The 17329-nt window shown below is 39.0% G+C and overlaps 1 protein-coding gene across 30 annotated transcripts in view; it reads right to left on the bottom strand.

The window, feature by feature from the left end:
• Positions 1–17329, bottom strand: part of GTDC1 (glycosyltransferase like domain containing 1) — a 266987-nt gene that overhangs the window by 208858 nt on the left and 40800 nt on the right. For 24 of the 30 annotated variants that reach the window (XR_005586243.1, XM_039495011.1, XM_039495008.1 and 21 more), the window contains one exon: positions 16908–16998. The exons of the other annotated variants lie outside the window; for them this stretch is intronic. Coding sequence is in view for 1 of the 24 variants with exons in the window: in XM_039495030.1 (XP_039350964.1) it covers positions 16908–16909 (2 nt within the window). In the remaining 23 variants the exon portion in view is untranslated. The remainder of the gene's footprint in view (positions 1–16907; positions 16999–17329) is intronic. 30 annotated transcript variants of the gene reach the window in all.

Raw genomic sequence — 17329 nt, 5'->3', positions numbered from 1 at the left:
TTATTCTCACTGAGACTTAAAGTAGACTTACTAGCTAGCTATTAGACCACACTGGTTTTGAGTTATGAATGGGAAAAGAATAAAGTTTTGATATGAGAAAAAACACTAATTTTGCTTTAGCTCATTAGCTCATTTGATTTTCTTCAAACATTTGTCTCAGCTTTTGCTCTAGCCACAGATGAAACACAAGAAATTTCAATCAAAATTTCAATCAAAATGGTTATAAACAATGCTAAGGCTGAAATTTTCAGAGGTACAAGGGAGATAGGCCTGGTCTACACTAGGCGTTTAAATCGGTTTTTTAGGTAAAAAAAATTTTAACGCCAAAAAATCCACACACACTAGGAGCATATCGATATTTTTTAATTTTAATTTAATTGGTTTCTCCTCTCCTCTCCTAGAGTAGAGCTAGTAGTATATCGGTATTATATAGTATTAGGTTAGTAGGGGTGTGTGATGATGCGGAGGGCCTCTCCGGCTATATCCCAGTGCACCAGTGACACCACCTGGAACTGAATCTGAACTCGCAGTGTGAAGGTCAACAAAAACAAAAGCCCTTCGACTTTTTTTTTATTTCCTTTTTGTCAGCACGAGCTGAGCTCAGCGAGAAATCAAAATGCAAAAAAAAAAAAAAAAAAAAAAGCTCCCCGCATGGACCATGCAGATGTGCAGCAGGCAGATGCAGCTTCTATCGCATCATCAGCCTATCAAGAAGAAGAAAAGAAAAATCCAGAATCTTTTTAAAGAGACAGACGCCATAGCAGGGAGCGAAGCGCGTGAGCAAGCACTGCAAGCGTAAAAAATGCACAAAGAAATGGAATCAAATGGGACTGGACTGGACTGGAGGACTGAAGCTCCTGCAGCCTCCTTCCACACTTCAAATTCTTGGCTGAAAAACAAATGCTTCTAGGGTCAAAGCATGTCAATCTACTCACCCACCCCCACCACACCACCCCTCCCCCCCCCCCCACCCCCCCCACACCAAACAAATCTGACTCTCTGACTTTCTGAATGCTCTTTTATGATTACTGCTGCAGACACTGAACCGATAGTGCAGGCTCCACAAGTGCAGCACTCCCCACCCACATGGCATGATGGTGATGGTCATCAATATGGTCAAATATCATCTCATCATCAGCAGCTGACATCATCAGCTCATCAGCTCTCCATCTCATCATTTTTCTGGGGGGGGGCCTTTTTTGGGGGGGGGGGGGGGATGCTCCATATGGTAAGGGGGCTGAGCTCCATCAGCAGGGCTCCTTCCCACAGGCCCCACCCCACCCAGTGTAAAGAAAATGCAGTGTGCCCCTGGACCTGGAGTACTATGCTGGGCTTCTCTCTCCTCACACCTGCTTGTGCTTGGTGTCCACTCTCATAGCTGCTGCTGCCTTCTGTCCATTTCTCACTAACAAGTCAGTGTATTTCAGTCAGTGTGTCTGGGTCTTATATGCACACACAAGGGGGGACAAGGGGGGAAAAGCCAAGAACAGCTGGGAAGTTACAGGAAGACAGGGTGAAACACAGGTGGGAGGTTACAGGTGCACCTACTGATCATAATTTCTGCAGGTCACTCTCTGCTCTAGTCTGAGTCTTCTCTCTAGTACACTTCTGCTGTGGTTCTCTGACACTTTCTCTAGTTTTAGCTGCCTTTAGGGATTGACTTTTAGATTTTTTAAGGATTGCTTTTTGGGATTGCCTTTTTGGTTTTTTGGCGCCCATGGTTGCCTGCTAAGCCAGGGCCATGGGGCTGCGGCAAGCAATGGCAGCAAAGCGGCAAAAGAAGGTGCATGTGGCTGGGCTGGCCTCCCACTGGCTGCCAAATGGCTGGGCCAACAGCACTAGCAGCAAAATGGTCAAAAAGGACTGGTAGCCATGGTCATCCTCAGTTTGTAAATATGGGTTTGGGATGGCTCTGGCAAAAGCAAAATCTGCTCTGCGCTGCTGTGCAAGCAAGCTGCTGTGGTGTGTGCGGCGCTGCTAGCTACGCACGTGGCATCTAGTACATGGCATCATACAATGAAATGCAATAAAGCAGCTGCTCGCCAGGGATTGCCATGAATGGCATCTGCAATGCAGGAAAAAACAAAGGAAAAAAAGACTTGCCAGGCTTTGACGACCCAGAACGAAGACCCCGACATTTACCCAGACCCACATCGGACCATGATTTTGCACCCACCAGTTCAGGCTGGGGAACTGACCGAAGAAGGAAGGCGGGGGCTGCGGGGGGGATAGGATGAAATAGGAAATAGCAGTGCAGCAGCCACCAGCGGACTAACCACACCACACCCCACACGCTTACACCACCTACCACCCATTTAATTTTACCCGATTTTTATATTTCTTGTTTTTTAAACCGTTTATGCAAAATTTGTAATTTTTATATGCAAATTACTTAGATGCCAAGCATTCACTGAATTTCAATGAGAACTGGGTGCCTAACTCCCTAAAACCCCTTTGGAAAAGGCAACCTAAATGCTTGGTGTCCAAAGCATTTCTACCCTCTAGTAATTTTGGTCCATACTGTAGATGTGGCTCTTTTGTAATTGTAAGCAGTGGCTATATTGAATAAAGCTGCAAACATTTAACAGGCTTCTTTGTGTCCTTTGGGCTAAATGGGGTAAACAAACTTTTTTTTTTTTTTTTTTAGTACAGGAGTAGATCAAGAGAATTTCAAAATCAGCCTTGTAATGTAAATTGTCTTGTAATCTAGCATACCGATAAACAAATAAATTCCATAAAAGTAGTCACTTGACTAATGACAAACTTAAAGAAAACCCTTAATTTAAAAAAATAACCAACATGTGTATGCAATAAAGATCCTTCTATGCTTTCACACCCAAAACATTGGCATATTGTAAATATAAGATCACATTTCAAATAATGTATCTAGCATCTACATAAATAGAGGTTGATTATTTAAAATATGATCTTATATTTACAATATGACAGTATGTGTGTGTGTATATATACACACACACACACATTTATAAATTCAACATATCTTTGGTGAACTTTATTATCTCTTGTTGACTTATTGTCCCAGAACACATCACCCCTAACATTACTACTTTGATCCTGCAAAAAACTGACAGACAAGCTTTATAGACAGAAAATATCTTTTTTATGGGTACACAAGAGGTACTCAGTTGTCGCACTTTTAAGTATTAAATTGAGCACCTAAACTTTCTGTAACAAAACATCACAGCCAGTTTATAAATCCAAACTACTAGATAATTATAAGAAACGTGCATTCAGTAAACAAACCTAATGACTACATCAGTGCTTCTCAAAGTCAGGCCGCTTCTTCTTCAGGGAAAGCCCCTGGCGGTCTGGGCCGGTTTGTTTACCTGCCGCGTCCGCAGGTTCAGCTAATTGCAGCCCCCCCACTGGCCATGGTTCGCCGCTCCAGGCCAATGGGGGCTGCAGGAAAGGCGGCCAGCACATCCCCCAACCCACACTGCTTCCCGCAGCCACCATTGGCCTGGGACGACAAACCGTAGCCAGTGGGAGCCAAGATCAGCAGAACCTGCGGATGCGGCAGGTAAACAAACCTGCCTGGACCTCCAGGGGCTTTCCCTGAACAAGTGGTGGCCCGACTTTGAGAAGCACTGGACTACATAACTTTTAAGCCAGCATTCTTTCAGATACGTTTTTAAAAATGTGCTTAGAACAACAAAAATACTAATTCCCCTCTATTGCTTTCTAACATAAAATAGCATATTCTACTTCACATTTTCCCTTTATTAATAATGATTTGCATTTATCCAGTTTCATCCAAGGATGCCAGAGAGCTTTACAAATATTAAATTTCATAACGCCTCAGTGAAGTAGGTAGGTATTGTTTTCTCTAATTTACCCTATAAGAAACCTGAAATTAAAAATTAAGTGATTTGCCCAAAATTCCAACAGCAACTCAGCAGCAAAGAATGGAATGCAGTAGTGACTCCCAGTTCCCTGCCTCTACCCATTACATTAAACAGCCTCTATTTAGATTAGCCCTGGAAAATTCTATTTGCCTCAGATTAACACTATTTTTGGAAGATATCAGTAGATTTTCATTAACATCAATCCTCATGGCAATGAGCAGGCAAGCAGATATTGTGCTTGGGCTGGTAAATTTTGACTTGTTTGTTTGTTTGTTTGCTTGTTTGTTTGCAAGGTTTGTTATGTTACTTTAGAGTAACATAAAATGAAAATTTATATTCTGCAAATATTAATACCACTCCTAATCTGGTGAGATGGTGAATAATTCCTGTGCTAGAAAGAACTCTGTACTACTTTAGACTGTATGAGTTATTTCTTGTATGACTGAGTCCTCTGCTTTCTCACCTTGGCTTCCATGTTTCTGACCTCTCCTGGTTTGTCTCGTATCCTGTAATTCCATCTTTCCCTACTCTTTTAATGCCTCCTCACCCTCACAGTACTCCAGATAATTTTGTTTTCTCTTACTATTTCCAGTGACATTATCTATTCCTATGCTTTCATCTACCATCTCTGTGTGATAATTCCCAAATCTACCTCTCTATCCAGAATACTTTCCCTCAACCTTCTTTCTCTATCTCTGCTGACAACTTTCCAATCCTTCCTGTCTGCCTGGCTTGTAATCTCAGTATGATCTTTGACTCCCGTCCTCTGCACTTCCATGTTCAATCTCTCCCTAAATCTTACCGCTTTATTCTTTTTAATACTGCCTCTTCACAATTTGCCTTTTCCTTACTGTTCCAGCAGCAACACTCCATGATCATAGAATCATAGAAAATCAGGGTTGGAAGGGACCTCAGGAGGTCGTCTAGTCCAACCCCCTGCTCAAAGAAGGCCAATTCCTAACTAAATCATCCCAGCCAGGGCTTTGTCAAGCCTGACCTTAAAAACCTCTAAGGAAGGAGATTCCACCATCTCCCTAGGTAACCCATTCCAGTGTTTCATCACCCTCCTAGTGAAACAGTGTTTCCTAATATCCAACCTAGACCTTCCCCACTTCAACTTGAGACCATTACTCCTTGTTCTGTCATCTTCTACCACTGAGAACAGTCTAGATCCATCCTCTTTGAAACCCCCTTTCAGGTAGTTGAAAGCAGCTATCAAATCCCCCCTCATTCTTCTCTTCTGCAGACTAAACAATCCCAGTTCCCTCAGCCTCTCCTCATAAGTCATGTGCTCCAGCCCCCTAATCATTTTTGTGGCCCTTTCCAATTTTTCCACATCCTTCTTGTAGTGTGGGGCCCAAAACTGGACACAGTACTCCAGATGAGGCCTCACCCATGTTGAATAGAGAGGAATGATCACATCCCTCGATCTGCTGGCAATGCCCCTACTTATACAGCTCAAAATGCCATTAGCCTTCTGGGCAACAAGGGCACACTGTCGACACATATCCAGCTTCTCATCCACTGTAACCCCTAGGGTCCTTTTCTGCAGAACTGCTGCCTAGCCATTCAGTCCCTAGTCTGTAGCAGTGCATGGGATTCTTCTGTCCTAAGTGCAGGACTCTGCACTTGTCCTTGTTGAACCTCATCAGGTTTCTTTTGGCCCAAACCTCTAATTTGTCTAGGTCCCTCTGTATCCTATCCCTTCCCTCCAGCATATCTACTACTCCTCCCAGTTTGGTGTCATCTGCATGCTTGCTGAGAGTGCAGTCCATGCCATCTTCCAGATCATTAATGAAGATACTGAACAAAACCGGCCCCAGGACCAATCCTTGTTGGCAGCCAGTATCAAGCGGAGTGCCCCTAGACATGGAGCCATTAATCACTACCTGTTGAGCCCGACGATCTAGCCAGCTTTCTATCCACCTTATAGTCCATTCATCCAGACCATACTTCTTTAACTTGCCAGCAAGAATACCATGGGAGACTGTATCAAAAACTTTGCTAAAGTCAAGGAATAACACATCCACTGCTTTCCCCACATCCACAGACCTAGTTATCTCATCATAGAAGGCAATTAGGTTAGTCAGGCATGACTTGCTCTTGGTGAATCCATGCTGACTGTTTCTGATCACTTTCCTCTCCTCTAAGTGCTTCAGAATTCATTCCTTGAGGACCTGCTCCATGATTTTTCCAGGGACTGAGGTGAGGCTGACTGGCCTGTAGTTCCCCAGATCCTCCTTCTTACCTTTTTTAAAGATGGGCACTACATTAGCCTTTTTCCAGTCATCCAGGACCTCCCCTGATCGCCATGAGTTTTCAAAGATAATGGCCAATGGCTCTGCAATCATATCAACCAACTCCTTTCGGACCCTCGGATGCAGCACATCCGGCCCCATGGATTTGTGCTCATCCAGCTTTTCTAAATAGTCCCGAACCAATTCTTTCTCCACAGAGAACTGGTCACCTCCTCCCCATGCTGTGCTGTCCAGTGCAGTAGTCTGGGAGCTGACCTTGTTCGTGAAGACAGTGGCAAAAAAAGCATTGAGCATATTAGCTTTTTCCACATCCTCTGTCACTAGGTTGCCTGCCTCATCCAGTAAGGGGCCCACATTTTCCTTTACTTTCTTCTTGTTGCTAACATACCTGAAGAAACCCTTCTTGTTACTCTTAATATCTCTTGCTAGCTGCAACTCCAAGTGCGATTTGGCCTTCTTGATTTCACTCCTGCATGCCCAAGCAATATTTTTATACTCCTTGGTCATTTGTCCAATCTTCCACTTCTTGTAAGCTGCTTTTTTGTGTTTAAAATCAGCAAAGATTTCACTGTTGAGCCCAGCTGGTCACCTGCCGTATTTACTATTCTTTCTACACATCGGGATGGTTTGTTCCTGCACTCCTCAATAAGGATTCTTTAAAATACAGACAGCTCTCCTGGACTCCTTTGCTCTTTCACTGGTCCTCTCTTGTCTTAATTACTGTAGACTCCTGCCGGATCTAACTATCTCTCAACTCTCCACTACTCCGTTGTTACTCTCTTCTCCTGCTCCCTTCAGATCACTTCCTATCTCTTACAACATCAAATTCAAAATCTTCATCTTCATCTCTAAGGCTTGGTCTACACAGAAAAATTATAGAATAGTTACATGGTCAGGGTTGTGCCACATATAGTTATGTCAACCAACCCCCCGGGCAGATGCTGCTATGTCAACAAAAGAGTGGTTCTGTCAGCATAGCTAATGTCATTCAGGGAGGTGGAGTATCTACACCAACAGAAAAACTCCTGTTAGGGTAGGCTGCCTCTACACAAGGGAGCTATTCAGGAATTGCTATGCGACATAGCTATGGCCGTTTAATCTCTGAAGTGTAGACATACCATAAGGCACTACACAATTTTGTTCTCAACTACATCTCTGCTCTCATTTCCCATGTCTTCTTTCTCTCATACATTTCAAAAATTTCTGTTAAAAAGAATACATTTTTCAGGGGGGGAAATTCCCCAAAATTCATCACATTTTTCAACCTGCTCTACTACCTATGCTCTTCCTAATCCTCGCCATCTACTGTTTTCTTTGTCTACTTTTCCAAATCCTTGTTTTATGCCTTCAGTTCCCCTCTGCCCAGAAAAATTCTACTGTGCTTATCTGCTAATCTGTCCTCTCCTTTAAGTCGCACCTTAAAACCTACCTATTCAAGACATTCTTCCTCCTTTGGTCTCATCAGTAATTCCCACATTCTTCTCTTGATGTAATTTTGTGTTTGTCTTATTTATACTGTAAGCTATTTGGACATGGACTGTGTCCTACCCATGTTTATGAAACACTGTTTGCATTTATGGCACTATGCTTTATAATAACAATACATAATTTCTGTGATGCATCTGCTACTAGCTGAAGGACCAAAAAACATGAATTTTCTATCTAGTTTTAAAAGAAATGCTCACATCTTTTCTATATGGAGATATTTACTGTGCAACTTTCTTTTCTCATAACCAACTAAATTTTTTTTTTTTTTTACAAATCAAACAAGGTTATTTCTCATTAAAATAACAGTATCAAATTTCACCGCCTTACAAATTAAGTTGGCATTAAGTGCTTACTGAATGGACATGTGTGTCATTCAAACTAAAGAAACAAATACTAAAAGTATAATTAGATTTAACAAGTAGAATCTGCTGCGAAAAAGTGTTAGTTACATTTTTTGAAGAAATGTTAATATTTTCGATATTTCTCAAATTTTGGAATCAGCACAAATGGCTAAATTAAGTCTTTCTTTAATCATAGATACAAGTTAGTACATCATTTTTGCATTATCTATTGTGAAGTATACAAGTGAACTTAAATTGAATGCTGTTTGCTATATGGTAAAGAAGCAGGTAATTTTGTTAACGAGGCATTAGCTGTAAGAGGTAACGCAGTGGTTTTGAGGGCTACTCTCAGCATATGGAAGTTCTAGCAAATGTTCAGTCACTGTTTTGTCTTTCATTGCTTAGTTACACCCTCTCAGAACTGTAGCTGGATTCATAGATCATTAAGTGCTGCTCCTTGTGTTTCAATGCCTGTAAATTGCTCAGACCATAAGAACCAAATTCTGCCCACAGATGCATACTTGGCTCCCACTAACTTCATACCACAACCGAAGTATGGTATGTAAGTGACATGCCTCTCATTTTACTGGCATGCATGACATGCCATAGTATACTGTAATCCCAAATTTACATTTGGCTGAGCAATGTTCATTCCAGGATGCTTCACCACGCCCGGTGTTATAAAACAAAAAAACTGTACATCTTTAATCATCTCAGAAGCGTGAAGTTTCAAAAGGCACAACAATCATTGTTTCTTTTATTTCTCAGTTTATTCATGCTTGCAGGTGCTATTTTCATTTGAAATTTTGGGCTGCCAGTCTGAGGAAAACTGAGCTACTTCAACTTATACCAATGAGCATCTTGCCTTTAGTTGCCTTTACATTATTTAAACTGGGTACACTATCTTAGTAAAAAGACATAATTGTATCATCATTTATTGCCCGAGTTTTCAATTTGGGGGAATCTTGTTGGATCTATGCCTGCTTCTGAAATGGTCAAAAGTGCTTTTATTTCATCTGTATTGGTGAGAAGGCTGTGTTCTTTTCTTCCTGATGCGGACCTCACTACAATTATAAATTCTGTTGCCTCACAACAGGGTTATTGCAACATGCTCTGCATGGTGCTATATCTGAAGATCATTTTGAAACTTCAGACTGTGCAGAATGGGTCAGCAAACTTGTTTAGTCAGGCTTTGACAGGTAGCACATTAGTCTCATGCTCAATTACCATAACAGGCTTCTAGTCTGATTTCTTAGTGTGATTAAAGGTGTTAATTATTACCTACAAAGCCCTAAATTGTGTGCGTCTTGCCTACCACAGAACCTGCCTCAGATAAGAGGTCTGAACTAACATCCTCCTAATTTAAAATGAGGGAGGCTGGCAGAAGGGCATTTTCAATGAGGGGCCCTTGACTCCAGAACTCACTTCCCACTTAGGTCTGACAAAGCATGAACTTACTGGTCTTAAGAACTGCTGCAAGGCCTACCTGTTCTCTCAAGCTTTCAAGGGGATGGGTTAAGAAGGTTAGAAATTGTTGGTCCTGATAAATTGGGTGGGAAAGGAAAATTTGTAATTAATATTGGTTTATACTGTAATTTTTTAATCTGTTTTTAATAGTGCACATGCACCTGGACCCTAACAGTCTATTTTATAAATAAGGAAAAATATTTAAAAACATTTTGTAGAATTAGAAAATTTGAATGTGTATATTAACCCAACAAATTCCCAATTTTTGTAATTTGGGAATTTGCACAGCACAGAAGCCCCAAGGATACAGTAAATACCATATTAAGCAGTAGGCATGACTTTTCCCACCCAGTTTTTCTTTTCACATGTTTATTTTGGCCATTTTCAAGGACAACTACACTTAATGCATATCAGTGTAATGATGGAATATGACATTTTGTTTCAGAGACTTTCTGAGGATGAAATTTAAAATCTTATTGCCCATGGATTCAATGGTTTTCTTATACAGTACACTTTTTGTGAGGACTAGGATAAATTATTCTCATCTTAGCACATGAAGATCCAGAGTGGGCCTTTGTTCCATTCTCCTAACACCATGCATCGGACAACATCAAAACAAAACGTGAACACAAACTTCTTAGGCATCAAGAGCACTGGGAACATCAGAAGCTAAAACTTGTGTAGGTGTATTAGCAATCCTACTACCCATCTGTCATAAACCTTAGTGTACATCACCCACTGGCAAAGCTGTCTGCCTGAGGAAAAATGCCATTTTACCAGTCTATTATATACTAAAACCTCTCCCCTGCCCAGTCGTTTGACTTCGAGAGAATAGATTTCTTCCCCTCTACCACCATCACCACCTCGACGTGTGTTTCTACCTTATGTGATCAAGGAACATGAAAACTCATGTTCATACAGAAAAATAGATTCAAACTCACCAACAGTGAAACCCCACCAAGATGCCAATGTGAGGGTTTGGAGTTTTTACATCTTTTTAACAAACCTTGCTATGGTTCTCAAAGGATATATGGACCCTTTCTTTTAGTCCACTTATATCTCCTTTTCTTTCTTTCTTAGGTATGTTAAAGACTGAGTTTACAATTAACTGAACAGACAGCGTACAAAAGGCTTTTAGAACTATACCATATGGTCTAGGGAAAGGAACAATCTGGACTATCCACATTTCAATCTGCAGGCTTGTCCACCTCTATAACACATTATACTGCTGTAATAAAATATTAAGATAGAAATGTAAAAGTGAAAATAATCTCTCTCATTACCAGGCAACAAGGCATCCTACAAATAGACTGATATATTTAATAGAACCTAAATTACAACACGCATTCATGATTTTGGTATGCAGCACCAGACATAGGCACTAAGGTGCCCTATTCAATTGAAACAATATTTCTGCAGGGATATGGGTGGGTATGCAGCTGATGCTTCAGAAAAATACAAAATACCAGTTTTACATGGGGCATATTGGCAAGGGTTTATATAACAGATGACACATTCTTGGAAATCAAATAAAGGCAACAGGAAAATACCCATTGTTGCCTAGTGAAGGTCTAATCATATGGTCACAGCTGGAACCAATGTACATCATTCATTAATAAAATACTATCGCAGTACCCATTTTTTGCTGCTTTTCAATGCCATTACAAAAACCCTTTTAAGTCTTTGTGGAGACTATATGTTCATAAATTCTGTAACACATATGAAAAATTACTAAACGTTTGCAGAAAAAAAGAAACTTCTACAACAGCGGCATTACTAAAACCTCAGCATAGGTACACAAACTTATAAAGTATTTTATATGCACACATTCCTGTATAGTACAATATATACAAATTGAGCAGTCAGATATCAAAGAAAGTAATTGAAACATTTTGTAAGGTGTGGCCTAGGCAATATAAAAGAAAATATATTACATATCTAGATAGTATGGTGAATCATGTCCAATAAATATCTAAAATAAAGAGCTACATTAGACACATTGAAGACAGACAGACAGACGAGGCATGGAAAAAATGTAACTTCTTTGAATTTGCCACAATCACATATCCTGTTGACATATGTATTCTCACACACCCCACAGCGCACTCACACTCTATCTTCCTTTGTCTCAATCCTACATTCTGCCATTCATAAGTGATGTGTAATAACTTCTTGCCATTGTTAGTTTCAGGCTTCATAACCACGAATAGGAAATATGTAATAGGAAAAAAAAAATGAGAGCCCACAAAAACAAAAAACCTCAAGCCTGGCACTAAGAAGCCCCCACCTCAGTGGCACAGTTTTATTAAATCACAAAAAATCATCATACATAATTACAAAATTATTTCCATAGCATCTCTAGTTTCTTGCTCTATCAATTTTGATTTGTGTCATTTGTTCCACACTCGCAATATTACAGGTTAAGAGGCATGTCTTTCTTAGAAATTTGGAGACGTTTTTCAGTAGCACTGAATAACAGATGTACAACGTGATACTTGGATTTTCATAATATAAGTGATTTTTCTCTAGCTTGGATAGAAGAAGAGAGAAATATAAAAACATGATTATTTATATTTAATTAGTTACTGCTGCCCCTAGACAGAATTAACAATTAATTCAATTACAAAACTTTATTGTAAAGAATTTTAAAATTTTATTGAAAATATATGGTTTATACTTTGGAATCAATTCCTTGAATTGAAAAAATCTCTTTATTTAATAGATATACATGGCAAGGGACTGTTCCTACATCTACTAACCTCACTGAGCAAAGAATATGAGAGGACTTTATGTTTGAAGTGCTGGACTGGAAATGAGGAGATCGGAGTTCTATTTCAGGCCCTGCTAAAAGCTTCCTATATGATCCTAGGCATCTCATTAATCCTTCAAAGACTTTTGCAGGTTAGTAGCCGTACTGAAACAAACTGGAACACTCACATGCATAAAGTTAAGCATGTACTTAAGTCTTTGCAAGATAAAAGCCATAATTTCTCCGTTTCCCAATTCACCATAATCATTCTTACCTCACAATGGTGCCATGAGGATATGTTCATTAAAGGTATACTTTCAACTTGAATATTTTGAACTAACTACTTTTTTTAAAACCAATTTTCTGGTAAATTTATCTTCAATAGTATGACCTGATTTTTTTTAAATGTCTTAAAAATTAAAAGGATTTTTCTGTTCCCTTGTTGGTGCTTATAAAGGTATTTAAACAAAGAACAGAACAACTTGCACACTGACTATGCAGAGAAAACAAAGTATATATTAATTAGGTGAAAATTAACTGCTGTTTAATTCAGAAAGTAAGCAAACTAGAAAGAGAAAAATTGTTGCTAACTTCTATCATTTTTAGTAATCATCTTTGGTTTTACTTATAATATATTAATTAAAACATTTTAAGATGGAAATGTGATTTTTCAAGTTGACTATGTTCTTTTAATGTTTCTGAAGCATTTTGATGCTACAATAGGAGCACCGCAGAAAAGTGTATAAATAAATAAAATAATAAAGGAGGGATGGGCATTCAATGGTGGAGGGTATGTTGCAGAAAGGCATCATTCACATAAAATAGTACTTTTTCTTCTTGCTCCTTTCACACACACACACACACACACACACACACACACACACGGTTATTTCTAGTAATGGACCAAAATGCTGTCAAATATTGCAAACAGGTATGTTTATTTAGCGCTGATTGGTGACTAATCTATTGTTTTTAAAATCTGTTCATCAGACTTAATGGGTTTAAAGGCTTTTCAAAATTAAAAATAAATCATGTAAAAGTGCTGCAAAACTGCACATTTTCTCAAATCATCTTAAAGTATCTATGGTTGACATATTTCTCAGTGCATATAGCAGGCAAGAAAGTTCCACATTAATAATAATAGTATGAAATCCATGGTTTTTTCCTATTCATAATTATTATTGTAAAAAATAATACACGGACACACACACTTCAAATTTGCTTTCTTTTACTTCCATGAAATCATGAACATCTTTAAATAAGATCCTACCTACCACTGCATATCAAGAGCTTTGGGCTTAGTGGATTGCAATAGACATGGTCTTCTCACTAAAGACTTTCAGACTTGTATCCCTAAAAGTTGAACTGATTTCAAATAGACAATCAGGCTTCATGTTCCACATAAATAAGCAGAGATGCACCAGATATTTCCCTCTGTGCTGGGAAGTTATGAATATAGGAGTCCGTCATAGAACATTCCAGATTGCAACTTACTCAGGTAAGGAGAACTCTAATGGAAAAGGACTTATGCTCTACAATTGGTCCTGGAATCAAGAAATATGAGATCAGAGATAGACAGCAGAGGTATATCCCTGCCACTCAAACAAGAAATTACTGGGCTCTTGCTCATGGCTCCAGCTTAGTATTCCTATTATCAAGATGGAATGCAGTGACTGTGGTTTTGCGGGGGCTTGGTTTGAGCCTCCATTTCTGGAAATATTCCTCCATGGTATTTAGGTCCCCATTCAAGGTGGACTCTATGTCGCTGAAGGTGGCTGCTTGTCTTGCAACTTCAACTCTCATGAAGCTTGGAAAGCCGAATGGAGTTCACAAGAAGCCACAAATAAACACCTTTGAAAGACCCAATGCAGAAGATCCCTGGTTTTGATCTCCCATGAAACTCACGGGCAACCCTAAACTGCATCTGCACAAATCATGGCAGATGCGGATACTTGCTGCACAAATGGAAAATTAAAGACTCTCCACTGTGCAACTGTGGTCTCCCAGAACAGACCATGGAACATATAAGAACTCAATGCACGCTTCACAAATACAAAGGAGGCATCACAGTGATACAGTCCACTACTCCTGATGCAATTATCTGGCTTAATCATCTGAATGTAAAATTACAGTTGTTCTCTACATCTACATCAGCCACACTAGCAAGGGAAGCAATTTTTTATCCACTGCAAGCCGATCCTCAGTAGCAAACATCATGACCAAGCTCAGAAGACAAAAAGGCTTATAACTCTAATAGTTCTGTTCTGGATTAATTAGATATGACTCAAAACCCTGCCAAATGAGGCTGCCATCGTGCTGAGTGTGGGGGAATAGATGATTACTCAGAAGCAGGGCACCTTTCTCCCTCTCAGCCCAAGACATTCTGGTTCCCAGAAGTCTGTCCAAAAGGACTTAAAACTGTAAATATGAAAAGTGTGCACTGTGGTTCAGACAGGCCCATGAGGACTCCTGTTGATTTTCCTCTTTGTCTCTAAATTAACCAGCCAATCATCCAGCCGTCATTCGTCACCTGTCCACATGCCAGCTACGTGGAAGCTCTACTACATATATGTGGCATGAATAGATATTTGACTTTTTATATGGAGAAGAATAAAGCCTTGAAGTCCACCAGTGCTTTATTTCTTTTGACACTAACTCAGTAAACAATGCTATCATCAAAAGAGCCAGGCTTAAATTGTTATACACTTCCATTTCTAACTGTTAACCAGTCCTGCAGTTAGGTGATGTCATTGTTCAAGTTATCGAATATGTGGTTATAACCTCGGTTCTAAAAGCAATGCAACCAGCTACAAGAGCCTAGTGGCCACTCTGGAACAGACCTGAGGTGCCAAGGTGTACTACTACATTAAAATCTCTGCTGAATGTTCAATGGCAATAAAAAAAACCCACAATGAAAACATTAGCAGCATAAGAATTGGAAAGCAAAGAATAGTGAAAAATAATGCCATTATTGAACTCAATGATATGCCCTCACTTGGAATACTATATTCAGTTCTGGGCATCCTAACTCAGGGGTTCTCAGACTGCAGGTTGGGATCCCACAGGGGGTCGCGAGGTTATTACACGGGGGGTCCCGAGCTGTCAGCCTCCACCCCAAACCCTGCTTTGCCTCCAGCATTTATAATGGTGTTAAATATATAAACAAGTGTTTTTAATTTATAAAGGAGGTCGCACTCAGAGGCTTGCTATATGAAAGGGGTCACCAGTACAATAGTTTGAGAACCTACAGAAAAAGAAGGATTCAGACATGAATAATAAAAGAAATACTAGAGTAAAGGAAATATTTCCATATGAGGGTGAAAAAAGACACAGAAAGACTCCTACTGTTTAATTTAGATAGGAGATTTATAAAGAAGAGATAGGACTGAGGTATATAATCTAATGTATGACACAGAGAGGGTAAATTAGGCACTTCTAATATGAGATAACAAGGGGACATTAAATGAAATTTAAAAGCAACAAATTTAGAACTTATAAAAAGAACTACTTTTTACACAATGCATAATAAGCCTCTTGAACTCATTGCCACAAGATATCGCTGAGGCCAAGAGTTTTAAAAGGATCAGATTTTACAGTAATAATTAGATCACCACAAAATCAGACAATAGGAATTTATTTAAAAAAAAAAAAGCCTATAAACCTTCAATATTCAGGGCATAAGATAGGGTGCGGGACAAGATATTAGTCTGATTTAGTACAGCGATTACTATGAGTCTGTTTAAGGCTTCATATACACAAAAACTAGGACCAGTTTAAAGGTGTCTTTCTGAATTGATTTAATTAAACCACCATAAAACTTTGTGTTGACACTCATCTCAATTTAGTTTAGACTGACTCCTTACCAGTTTAATTTAAGCTGAAATAAACTAACCTTAAACCAAAATAAGAGAGCTATGCAAGGTTTTAAAGCAGTTTAGGTAAATCAAGTTTCAAATCAATTTCTGTTAAATCGGTGTAATGACTTTCTCATGTAGATAAGCCCTAAAATGATTAGTGCTGCAGAAATTTTTGGAATGGGCATAAGAAGCACTATGCTCAAAAATTCAACTTTTGGAGGAAAATTGGTAGTTTTAAACTACCACTCCTTTTGGTTAAAATATCTTTAACAATAGATTACATGAAAGTTAGTTTACTTAGATTGGATTGTGAAGGAATACATAAAAGACAAAATCCTCGGCACAATTAGAAGTCATTTTTCTTTCTTACTGCTATCTTTTTATCTTATTTTTATCTAAAAGATCCTGTTGCTCTACAAAATTACTGAACTACCTTGTGACACTGATAATGTTAGGCGTGAAATTTATTTATTGTCAACTGTTTGAAAGGGAGAATGATGGCTCTAGATTAAGAACAGGAAGGACAACAAGACAGTACCAAGAGTAAAACTCAGAATGAAGTGTGGAACTGAGTAATACTGTAGACAGTAACAATATGAAAAAGGGCCAGATATCTAACTGCTACATTATTATCTAAATTTTATTAATTTTGCTTTACTGTTGAAGTGTGAATCACCGCTTCCCCATGTTATCTCAATGGGCACTTCCTAAATAACCATGTCTTTTCTTTATATAGGTCATATGCCAAATCAATTACAAATACCCTCAGACCACTCTGACTTTTCCTAAAATGCTTTTTAGATTATTTTTTTCATGGAGACCAAAATATACAAATTTGGGTGCTTAAAATTAGGCATCTAAATACAGACTAAGACACTTACATTCACAGGCAGTCAAATTTTCAGAGGCACCAAGCACGCATAACTTCCACTCAATCCAATCCAATCCAATGAGAGGTGCAACTCTTCTTTTCTGAAAATCAGGCCACAGGTATGTTAAAATGGATTTAGATGCCTAATTTTAGACATTCAGTTTTGAATATTTTAGCTTTATTTCTTGCTGCCCTTGTTTTTTTTTCTTTTAATTGTGTGATATTTGTGAGATTTCTTTGAAAAACAAAACAAAGTTGTGAGCTTGGATAACAGGTACAGTTGGATCTTCTCATACACTCAAAGCTCCACTTTTTCATCTTCTAAAACATAAATTCATGTGATCATTTAACAACTATTTACTTCACACCAAACCAGATATCTCCCTAAAGCCTACCAATATAGCCTCTAGGCATATTTCTAAAATAAAAGCA

This window comes from Mauremys reevesii, linkage group 11, assembly GCF_016161935.1.
Source record: "Mauremys reevesii isolate NIE-2019 linkage group 11, ASM1616193v1, whole genome shotgun sequence".
Classification (NCBI taxonomy): Eukaryota; Metazoa; Chordata; order Testudines; family Geoemydidae; genus Mauremys; species Mauremys reevesii.
Note: the sequence above shows the minus strand (reverse complement) of the source record. Positions and strands in the feature narration are given on the sequence as shown.